The 12,482-nt window shown below is 39.7% G+C and overlaps 1 protein-coding gene across 1 annotated transcript in view; it reads right to left on the bottom strand.

Moving 5' to 3' along the window:
- MET (MET proto-oncogene, receptor tyrosine kinase) overlaps positions 1-12,482 on the bottom strand; it is a gene marked incomplete at its 3' end in the record, with an annotated part of 87,080 nt that overhangs the window by 60,462 nt on the left and 14,136 nt on the right. The window contains exon 2 of the mRNA XM_083464309.1: positions 1,134-2,354. Within this exon, the coding sequence (XP_083320435.1) occupies positions 1,134-2,339 (1,206 nt within the window). The 5' untranslated portion in view covers positions 2,340-2,354. The remainder of the gene's footprint in view (positions 1-1,133; positions 2,355-12,482) is intronic.

Below are 12,482 nucleotides of genomic sequence, written 5' to 3'. Positions count from 1 at the left end.
TCTTTAAAGAACTCTTTTTGACTGGTAAAGCCATCAAAATCAATCAAATTTCATTATACAGCCGCAGACCCATTAAAATGAAGCACAAAAATCATACAAACATAAAAGAAAATATGTGGCGCTTATACAAAATAGTAAGAGAATAATAAGCCATTTACAGTGATTATTTTTGAACTGTAAAATCATAGATTGTTTGGAGCTAGGGTTTCTGAAGAATTGCCTTCTCCCAACTGCCCATATACAGACACACTCACATCCAAGGCCCTGCTCCAGATGTGTTTCCTTTCAGTGGTTAGGCTGGCTGCTCTGGAGAGAAAACCTTTTCTGAACTGGTGCCGCAGCAGTGGTGCTCTCTCAGGCAAATTTGCTTGGAGCTATGATTGCCATGTTTTAGACCACTGACCAAGTCTGTTCTTTTCTAACAGCAGTTAACATCAAATGGCCAGAACTGTTTTCCTACTAGTAGCTTTGGTTTCACTTATTTGCCTTAATGAAGTGATGGCCAAACCTGGCCCTCCAACTGTCTGAGGACTACAACTCCCATCATCCCTAGCTAACAGGAGCAGTGATCAGGGATGATGGGAATTGTAGTCCCAGAAAACAGCTGGAGGGGCAAGTTTGGCCACCACTGCCTTAATGGATTCAGGTTTGTCATCGCTATTTAATAGTGTTTTAATTTTTGTATTTTAAAACCACCCTGAAGCCTATTTCAGTAGAAAGGTTGAATAAAAATTTAACAAATACATAGCGGTCCAGTGCAAAGTAAGTGCTTGTCTTCAATGAATCCAGGCTTTTCAAGGGATCTTTATTTCTAATAGATGCTGTATCCTCTTAAGCCTCTCCAGTGACCTCTATATTCAATTTACAGGAACCGCTTCTTACAAAGATGAATCATCTCTGGTAGTGACCAGCACTAATTGTTATTTATTTAGACAGACAACTTAAACAATTTGAAATAATTGTCCCTGGACATCAGCCAAAAAAATGGAAGCCCTAAAAACCCCCACACACTACTAACAATGGAAATCAATGGGTCTATGCACTGAATAATGGAATGCACAATATAAATGAGACTAGGGATGGGTGGGATAATTAGCCAATTTAAGTAACTAATTAGTACCATGCTCACTTACCCTGCTCAAGCAGTACTTGCTGTCCTTTCTGTACAGATGCTGAAGACATTTCATGTTTTGTTGGTCTACAATCTTGCCAAAGAACTCGTCGATGGTTTTGATGGAGATTGCACAGACAGCAGATTTATGAGTTGGTTCCGCAGAGTCTGGTTTACTTTGAGCAAATACGCCATAAAGAATATCTTGGTTGACATCGATTCGCATTTCCGAGGCTAAGTCTGCACCTGGTTTACCAACATAAGCAGCCTGCAAGAGATTTAATACCTCATTCGACCGCTTGGTTGACCTCTTCCTCCGTTTCTCAGTATAAATGCACTCAAGAGGCATTTCCATGTATGAATGCAACACGGACTCAAAAGAGCAGAACCGTATGATCCTTGTGTGAAAAGCCTGAGAATCTATAGATTCTCTCTGGACAGTGAGGAAGTACACAAAGTGGTCTTTTTCAAATGCATGGATGTACTTAATAGGGTAGGAATTTCTGAATTCTGGAAGTACATCAATGTAAGAGTAAGCAGTGAGAAACTCAAAACCGTCTAGGGTTTCTTTTAATCTCCGAACAGATAGCGAATGCAGCGAATGGTCCTGCCGAGATGAATTATTGATAGTATTTCCAACATAGAAGTACACAAATCTTTCCTTCTCTGTTACCAGAACTTTGGTTCCTAAAGGGCTTACAACACAGTCAGGACACTGGTCTGATTCCTCATCCATCCTTTTAGAATACATGCAGTAGACCTCCCTTCCAATGTCAGCAGGATTATCAGGATGAATGACATGGCGCTGACAAGTTCCTTTTGCAACGCTGCCACAACTGATGAGCTGGCCTTCATAGTATGTTTCTAGGAATAGAGCCATGTTGATGTTATCCTTCCAGATGTTATCAGATTGGTTTACTTTAGGCTTACATTCTTTACAGGGAGCACAATCTGGGTTCTCCAGAACGGGCCCAGTCTTGTACTCAAATATGTTGTGAAGGCTTTCATTGAAGACATAGATTTTATTGACCGCTCCCCCATAGATGTTGTGCTTGTATAGAACTATATTTTGTATCGGGGTTTCTGCAGTGAAATTAGGAAGTTGGTATTTGACATTCAGATTGATCTCCGGCCTTGACGCTGCCTCTTTACATTTACCTTTGCTCCTCTGTACCAATATCAACAGAAATAAGATAATCCTGGAGGCAGAAGTAGCAGGGTTCTTCATTACTGCAGATTTGTCCTGTCAAAAAAACATTTAGGAAGTCAGTATGTTAATAAATCACAGAACGAATTATCAATCAGCAAAAGGAAATGTGCATCTAAGTTGTATAAGACTTTAGCTGTTGTATCAGAGGGCAACACCATGGGATGCAAACAATAGCAAGGTGGTGACCAAAAATTGAATATAAATGATGAAAAGCAGCAACAAGAGGAAGCCCTTCTGATAATGAAAGTGTGTTCATGTTGCTTTATCCTTGAAACATACTACTTTACACATATAGATGATAGATAGATAGATAGATAGATAGATAGATAGATAGATGATAGATAGATAGTTATAGCTAATTATGTCAGAGTTGCTTACCAATACAAGGAACTTAATTCAACTGTTTGATAAAAATTTTCAGGAAAATCCATTATGAATACAATTTTTTAATGTAGCTAGTAGGCAGCCATTTGATTTAACAGATAGTTCATTTTAATTTTAAACTGCTGTAATAGAAGTATGTTCATTTCAGTTAATTTCAGAACGAACCTACCATGCACAAAATAGGTAAGGCACCAATTTTTGGAAAAAATGTGACTGCTATTGTTAAAATGTGGCAAATTTATGAATTTCCACTAGCATCACACCTGGATAGTTCAGCCAGTTGAGCATGAGACTCTCTGGGTTGTGAGTGTGAACCCCACATTGGGCAAGAGATTCCTGCTTTGCAGGGGGTTGGACTAGATGACCCTCATGGTCCCTTCCAGCTCTACAATTCTATGATTCTATATAGCCCAGTCTTCATTATATTTTTCCCATCACATAATAACAATATGTAGCAAATACTATTATAGTAATACACGTGTGTGTGTGTGTGTGTGTGTGTGTGTGTGTTTCAGGAGAGTATTTTGTTTTCATACGAAGTGGGATTTAAAAAAAAAAATCTTTTGTAGTTCTTGACATGCCAAGAGCATTTGGGGGAGATCATTACACCACTGCTTGAGTAATGTGTTTTCTGCATATTCTGCTTATTGACTTTTTTTGCTGGGATTAATTGGATTCACTTTTTTTAATTCCCACAGCAATAAGTCACTTCGGGGAGCCTTTAGAATGCACAGGCAGGCAAAAAGCACACTCAGACAAAGAACTGACAAGCTAATTAGGCTAGTGAAGAGCCTAACCTTGCAAATTTCTTCCTTTGTATTCATTCTGATGTGGTTTGCAGAGTAAAAAAAGACTCATATGACTATATGGGCACTAAATGAATTGTGGTTGAAGTGGGTTTTGCACCAGTTTTCAACATTATACTACTGTTAAGTCACACCAAACATTGTTCTATTGATACTTAGGCACAGTTGCTAAGCTAAATTTAGTTTCCCTGGAGGAAAACAATTAAACAATCCAAAAGGAATCATGGCCATATGTTGTTTACAGGATTTTGCGGGGAAATGTTATTTAGCTGCAGATGAATAGTATTGTTACCAATATACAAATGCTCCTAGCAAGCTCAAAGCATTTATTTATTTATTTTTATTTCTAGAAATGTTCAACAAGGCTTTAACAAAGTTAACAAAGAGTCTTGCTACGTTAGAAACAGTATCACAGCTTTTGCTTAAAAGATACATTGGCTTGGATCTAAGGAGTGGCTTGCACCAATGGAAGGCACTTCAGTTCACTCAGAAAAGAGAGAGAGAGAGAGAGAGAGAGAGAGAGAGAGAGAGAGATTTCCTCTGATAAACCAGTTCCAGGTATGTCCACTCAGAAGCAAGTCCTCTTGAATTCAACGGGGCTTACTCTCAGCATGCATCCTTAGTTATACAGCGGTACCTCGGGTTACATACGCTTCAGGTTGCATACGCTTCAGGTTACAGACTCCACTAACCCAGAAATATTACCTCGGGTTAAGAACTTTGCTTCAGGATGAGAACAGAAATTGTGTGGCTGAACAGTTTCAGGTTAAGAACAGCCCTCCGGAACAAATTAAGTATTTAACCCGAGGTACCACTGTACTCAGAATAGACTCACTGGAATCCATGGACTTAAGTGTGGCTTTGTTGGGCATCATCCACTGTGTTCAATGGGGTGTGCGTAGGAGTGTAGCCTGAAACCCCTTCCATCACCTAAACCCTTCCTACATGGCATTGGCTTTTCTGGATAAAGGAATGAGTGTGGGAAAGCCTCATTGTAGAAGCAGTTTTGTGAATACAGTGGTACCTCTAGATACGAACGGGATCCGTTCTGGAGACCCGTTCGCATCTAGAAGCAAACGTAACTAGCGACGGCATGTCTGTGCTCACACGCGTCACTTTTCGTCACTTCTGCGCATGCGCGTGATGTCATTTTGAGCGTCTGCGCAAGCGGCGAAACCCAAAAGTAACGCGCTCCGTTACTTCCGGGTTGCCGCAGAGCGCAACTCAAATGCGCTCAACCCAAAGCGCATTCAACCCGAGGTATGACTCTACAGCCCATACTTTTAGGATTAATACATATTTTTGTTTTGGATAACTTGTGACAGAATTCAAAAGTAATTGATTTCTAAGAAACTGCTGTGTTCCTTCCAGTGCTTTAGATCAATAAATATTGCATTTCATTTCCCTGTGGCTTGTGCTATTAATCTGTGCAGACAGGAGGTTTTTGCAGAAGTAGTATGTGCTGGGCCCTAAACTCTTCAATTTCTCAAAAAGCAGAATTAAACTGTATAGGAAGAAAGGAGATAAGAAAAAGAAAATACCCAACTCTTTATAAGGTCATGTGAAATACAGTATCAAATTGGTCTACCTAAACAAATCATTTTGATTCAGTCACAGCTGAGCAACTGAGATCTGCTGAATCAGATCTACAATACAGTGTTGCCAGTGTAGAAGTTTCTCCAGTTTGGATTAAACATAAAAGGAACTTGAAAGAAATCTCTGTTAAGGACAACAGAAGCCTCAAAACTGAACAAGTCAACAGTAAATCTGTTTTTGGCCAGCATGATGTCAGTTTTCTTTCATGGAAGATGCATCGTGTAGTGTGAGTCTTTAGAAATGAGTACTAGCCAGGCACCACAAGTGTGGTAAGAAATGACATGTCATATTACAAGAGGTTCAAATATAAGTGTTGCAGCTGATATCCTGATGATGGAAACTTACGTGGCCTGACTAATATTCATTGCTGCAAATGTGTGGTTTATTTTCTCTCTGCAAGTAAGCAGAATTCCTGCTGACTATCTTATGCCTGTTATTTTATTTAATGTCCTGATTTAGGTTGCAGATATCTTTGACTCCACTCATAGCATCATGTCCTGTTCTGTGATTCTTTAATCACAGAATTGTAGAGTTTTGACCCTGAGGGTCATCTAGTCCAACCCTCTGTAATGAAGGAATCTTTCACCCAATGTGGGGTTTGAACCCATAACCCTGAAAGTAAGGCTCATGTATCCATATGTGTCAGAAATTGTTCCCTTATCCAACAATTTTGCACAGATTAATAGTGGGTGATAATCAACAAAGTCGTAGAGCTGACCCACTGAAATCAATGGAAGTTCGTCGCTTTTAGTAGATCTACTCTGACTCTGACTTAGCTGGACAACATTGGCTATCACCCTGTAAATTGTTTGAAGTGCTTTGGGTTAATCCAACTCTTGTGTGACCATAGCATCTCAGGTAGGAATTTCAGGTTGAATATGTCAATTCTGTTGCAAAGTGTTATCTGACTTTGAAAATTCAGCAGCCACATTGACTCAGAACCAGAAAGCATTAATCTACATACACTAGGTAGGGAACCATTTAGTCTTGGGGGCACATGCTGCTGGTAGGCAGGGTGTCCAGAGGCAAAAGTGGACAGATTTAACAGATGTGATTCTTCATTTTTGTATAGCAGGCTACATCCCACCTCCCCACTTCTGCCTCCACACCCTCAGCACCTCCATAGTTCACATACATATTCCAGAAAGGCAAAAAACATAAGAGGGCAATACAGAGCAGGACCATTGAGGGGCCTGGCTTGGGGAGAGTCCCAAGGGAAAGATAAGAGGCTTAGATGTCCAACCTGGGTATTTTGAAAGAGGTATCAATATGAGCTATCTATTCCTCTAACTGCATAAATGCTACATTATCAGCTTTATTATTATTTTTTTAATGATTTTTATTAGGTTTTCCAAAAACAAGCAAAAAAAACAAAAGAAAAAAAACCAGACAACATAAAAGTGCAATACATAAAAAACTTAAATAAAACATTCTTTACAACTATACATATTGTCAACTTATCTACTTGCGTTATATCACGTCTTGACTTCCCTCCTTCCCAGTTTCGGTTTTCTTATTGTTTCTTATCATTTACAGTTTCTTCATATTCTTTATATATATATGTCACAAGAGTTAAACTAAGCCTGCTGTAGTCCTTAAGCTTCTACAATTGGTTTCTATATATATGACAAATTTACTCCATTCTTCTACAAACTTTATCAGCTTTATTATTAACAAGTTTTTCTACAATACTGCCTCTCCCGAACTCTTGAGATAGTGTACCAAAGTTAAAATATAATACATCAATAACAAATACAATGCAAAAAACTATGCAGTTGAAAATGGGCAGGAATAAAAAAAATCAACCATATGCTGGAGCTTAGCACCAGCAAAAGCCTGGGTACACAGATCAATTTTAAGAAGATGCCAAAATGTCATCAGCAAAGGCACCAGCCTTATTCGATGTGAAGATGGTTCCACAAAAAAACGTTCACATCAGAGTTAAATATGCAAGTGGGGGAATGAGTCAGGGCTGCCTTCCTTTAAGGCTACCAAGTTCCATTGTGCGGTGCATTACCAAACCCAAGAAACACTGTTTATGCAGCTTTAAACTTATCAAGTCCATAATGAAGTAAAATGAATGCGTTTGCATCAACATTAAGAATCTAGAATACATTGTGCAACTGAAGAAGTTGGCTGAGGACAACCAGCAAGTTTCTCATGGAAATCAGTTGCTAGCAAAGAACCATGGTTCTTTGAAGTGTCTAAGATCCACAACCAAATTTGTATTCCTTGTTCCTTAATAGATACATGATGACCATTTCCCAATAACCAGATATTATAGGATAGGAAGAAAGAATGATAACTGGAGATAGGAAGAGCAAGAAATAAATTCAAGCAATTGGCCTGCTATTTGGGGGGGGGGGGAGTCATCAACAGTATTGACAATAAGTTACAGTCTTCTTGGCTCATTTGAAAGATCTTTAGTGTATTCTTTTTAAGCTGAGCGGTGGATAAAAACATCAAGTATGCATTCAGAATTTTAGCAGATTACTGGTAAGTAATTCATTTATATGCACATCCTATTCATAGGTCTAATATATTAGTGTATTTTACAACAGCTTTTCATGGAACAACTGTTTTGCCAGGCTTATATTAACAGGCTCTTAAACACAGGCATCCATTCTGAAGAAAATATATTATTCCTTTTACTCATTTAACAATAATTTACAGCAAGCAGACTGGAGTGCAGTACAAATCATAGCCTCTCCTTTGTTACCTGCTGTAGTGCTTTAAACCCGTAAGAATAAGGAAAGCTCTTGGGCTTGTGTCAGACAACTAGATTTATTTTGCTGCTTCTGGAAGTAGCAGTGATGAGCTAGAATGGCACTACAGGCTTTTAAAAAGATTGTATAAAACGAACCTTCAAAAATATTCACTAGTATTCCAAAAGAATAAAGCAGATCAATAGCTTTGCTTAAAAAAAACCAAAAATCTAAGAATGTGGAATATCAGTCAACATTTGTTGAAGTGTGCTGCTATATGAGCTAAAGGTTGAAGGATCAAGTCCATAATAAGGAAGCTGAAAATGCTCAAAGTGTCCAAAAGAAAGCCTAGGAACCAAAATTTACAAAAGAACACAGATGGAAGTAAAAAGCAGACAATAGGGACTAACATCAATATATGGAGCTGAGCTGACAAGCTCTGCTTTAGGAAATCTAAACGGTAATGCACCTTTTTTTTTAAAAAAAAAGTTTGGTGCTTGAGAGGAGAATGGACAGCTTGAACAAATAGCATCTCATGACCAGTTTCACATATACTTCAGAGAAACTTAGATTGCTCTGCAGCTCTAAATTATTAGAGTTCCAAAGATCTCAGAAGCTTGCTCTGCAATAACTCAGAGAAGGGCTTTTAGTGTGGCTGTCTGCCCTTGTTCTTCTGAAATAGCTTTCTAAATAAGACAGGCACCCCCTGTCTGTACTTTCCAGAAACAATTGAAGACATTTTTAGTTCTGACAGGCTTTCTTTATGTCTAATTCCTTTGTGACAGTGGTTTAGAATGCAATTAACAGCTAAATGATGATGATGATGATGATGATGATGATTTCAGTTTCCCGTGATTAAGAACAGAACAGTGGCTGCCTCATAGGATTACTCAAGCAAAATTTTTAAAATGTGGCTACAATCCATACCCCATGGTCTACAGCAGTGGGGCTCAACAGAGCTGTGCAATCACCATTGCATCCTGAGCCCCACTGATTGCTTTCAACTGTGCCCATGAATGAGCAGAAGAGATTTCTGCACCCACAACAGGACTCCAGCTCCTCTCCTCCACACTGCAACCCTCCATCTATTCAAGGTTTTGGGTTGGATGTACATGATGTTGGATTCAAACCTATGGCTATTTTTATAACAAAGTCCTTGCTTTTCTTAATTATATCACTAAAAATGGTAGCAGGGTTCAATGGTATCCCAGAAGCTTACAAAAACCCTTTGCAAAGCTGAATTTTTAAAACTTGCAGCGTTCACGTTGAGCAACATGAGCAACACTTATTAGTTCTGCTTTCGAGGTAATTTTTACCCCAATTGTGAGACTCTTCCAAAATGCTTCATACCATAGGAGAACATTACAGCTGATGACCAATTAGTGGACCAATTCAGTGGAAGATGTCCAGTGAGGAAGGATCTGACCTCCATTACCAGAAATAAAATTATGGCTACGGTGAGTCCAAAACACATGCCTATGATGCTGGTACAGTGGTACCTCAGGTTACATACGCTTCAGGTTACATACACTTCAGGTTACTGACTCCGCTAACCCAGAAATAGTGCTTCAGGTTAAGAACTTTGCTTCAGGATGAGAACAGAAATTGTGCTCCGGCAGCGTGGCAGCAGCAGGAGGCCCCATTAGCTAAAGTGGTGCTTCAGGTTAAGAACAGTTTCAGGTTAAGTACGGACCTCCGGAACGAATTAAGTACTTAACCTGAGGTACCACTGTATAGATAATGGGAAGAAAGAAGGTGCTCCAGCAGCTTGAAAACTAGGCCAGGAAGTAGCAGTTTCTCAAAACAACCACCACTTTTTAAAATTTATTTCAAATATTTCTAAGCCACTCTTCATTGCCTAAACAATTCTGGAGCAGCTTACATTAAAATCATATACACAACACGCATGAAAAACAAAACAGGCAGAGTTCCAGATTAACTGTAACAAGTTAAGGCACGCTGTTGAAAATGCTAAGAAAAACCTGATAATGGGTGGAACACTGAACGAAAGGCAGAGGGAGAAGGAAGAAATTTCCCCTGTCTTGCAAGAAAGTTCCCTTGACTTACTTGTCTACAAATCTGGAGCTGTGAAAAGCAGCATTTTTAGTTTTTAAACTAAGACTAAAGGTGGTGTATCTGTGACAAGATGGTCTCCACACATGCTTCCAAATCACTGGTCGAATCAGTTAGCCTCCCAGCCCCCCCCCACTGTCTTGTAGATATTATGCACTTTAACATTGCAGATATTGCCACCAATGAACTCCGTGCTACCTCTTATGAAGAAGCACTCCTGAAAGCACTCCAGCTTTTGCTATGGTAGCTTGTACCTGAAAAGGGAGGTTCCACTCTGGCCTGGAGAGGCCTCAAGAAAGATTCCATTACAGGAAGCCAGGTATACATGCTCCAAAGCAAACTGAATTGCAACACCCATTGATGACTGTCCCTCCCTTATCATTTGCAAATCTAAATCAAGCAAAAGAATATCAGACTCTTTCTAGAACAGATGCATTAAGCCAAAGGTAGTATCAGCTAATCACCACTCCTTCCAGATTACCCCGCCCCCCACTAACACTATCCAAATAAATTTCAATAGCCTGAGGCTCCTTCCAGAACAGCCCAAATATATGTTAATCCCTTTACTCCATCTCACCTGGACAACAGAAGATGCCTATCTGGAAGCCATTTCGCAAATGTTTTGGACAAGCTTTTCCTGGTTGGCACCATGTGAAGATTTGTAACATCCATTCACCAACAGGAAGACAAGGCTTTGCAATATTTGTCTTTATGTTAATTTTTAACCTCAACTTGAGCATCAAGAGGTAGCTGTTTCCAATTCAGCAGTTAGGAATCTTTGAATACCCAAGTTGCCTCAAACCTTATGCCCAGGAACTTTCCTGCAGGCTCCCCCCTTCTCCTTTTTCTCCATTCTTTCTATATCCCTTTTTTGCTGCTCAGGAACCCTTTTGCAGGAACCCTCACCTCCAACACACTAGCACACACACACCACCTTACACAACAAGGACAAGTATCAAATCTCCCTGCCCCACTGCAAACCGATTAGCTGACAAAGCCCTCCTTCCCCTATCCCTCATTTTCTACCCAATCAGGTCCCTTTTCTGAGAGAAGACCAGCGCTCTTTCTTCCCTTTGCTATGCCCATTTCTTCCTCCTTCGCTGTTTCACCTTCAAGCCCCATTTCCTCACTATGCATACCCACATACTGCAAAAACAGACTCGTTTTACTTTCAGTCATTGACCCCAAGGTCTCCCACCAGCTTTCTTCTGATTTCCCCCAAAGGCCCACTATCCCAAAAAACCCAAAACCCAATTCCTCTGACAACCTCCCCTTCTCTTTCTGAAAACAAGCAGCTGTAATCAGCACCAATTGTCCCTTTCCGATGCCACCTTCATCCCTTCAACCAACATCCTTCCCTCCCTTTCTTTTCTCCTGACCACATCCTAGTTCTCCCATGTCTGCAGAGGCATTCTTTAGAACAGGCATCCCCAACCTTCGGCCCCCCAGATGTTTTGGACTACAATTCCCATCATCCCTGACCACTGGTCCTGTTGGCTAGGGATCATGGGAGTTGTAGACCAAAACATCTGGAGGGCTGCAAGTTGGGGATGCCAGCTTTAGAATAAGTTCTAACACTTGTACTGGATTTAAATTACTTTAAACTGAGCCTGTGCTATTTATCTTTAGTAGAAAAGAAAGGGGGGAAGCTAATTTCCTTTTGATATGATATCTTTACTTTTGCTTTATCTCTTGTCTGAGCTAATCCTTGAGGTACCAAACTCTCAATGTCAAATAATAATAATAATAAATCACAAGAATTGTGTGAGAGAATTTGACACTTGTGTGCAAACTACACTTCTAAAAATGAACTACAGTACTATATATTAAAGTTCTCAGTTAATATACAATGTTTTAACTTGCAAGTCACCACCTCCATTTTTAAGGTGGTTTTTTTGGGAATATTTGGCGCAAAAATCAGACTGCTGTGCATAGTTGATGATACGACCTCCTACAAAAATGATTAAAACTCTAATTAAGATTATAGCCATTTCTAATGGAACAGAAGTAAAGATCTGAATAGGCTTTTTTAAAAATAAAAATACTACTACTTGCTGAACAACCTTGTTGAGCATAAGGCACCACTGTTTTGCCTTCCAGGTGTTGACATTGTCAATTACCGGTACTACGGCCATTCATCCTGTCTCACAGCTCACCTCATTCTTGGCATGATGCTATCTCTAGTACAACTAATGGAGACTACCATGTTTCCTCTTGGCCACAGTTTATCCAAGGACCATCACATTTGTAATGAATCCCTATTGTTATATGCATCATCATAAATCCATTAAAGCCCACTTGCATCTTGGAACATATTGCTTGGAAAAGCCACATGTTTAGGGTGTAGGGTTGCTTTTGAAAGGTGGGGTTGTTTTCATTCCATTCAGATAGGATTTATGTTGGGTGGGATCAGTTTCTTATACTTAAAAAACCCCAGCCAAATGGACAAACAGCCAAATGGCTGTTTGGAACAGCTACCACCTAAGAAACATGGTCTCGTTTGGAAAATGCAGTTGCTTCCACTGCTAATGCAGCCATTTGTCCTGCATTTTTGCAAATGCCACAGCCACCTAGTGGGCAATGTCTTGGCCACCCTA

The sequence above is a fragment of the Podarcis liolepis genome (assembly GCF_965112155.1).
Source record: "Podarcis liolepis genome assembly, chromosome: 10".
Lineage (NCBI taxonomy): Eukaryota > Metazoa > Chordata > Lepidosauria > Squamata > Lacertidae > Podarcis > Podarcis liolepis.
Note: the sequence above shows the minus strand (reverse complement) of the source record. Positions and strands in the feature narration are given on the sequence as shown.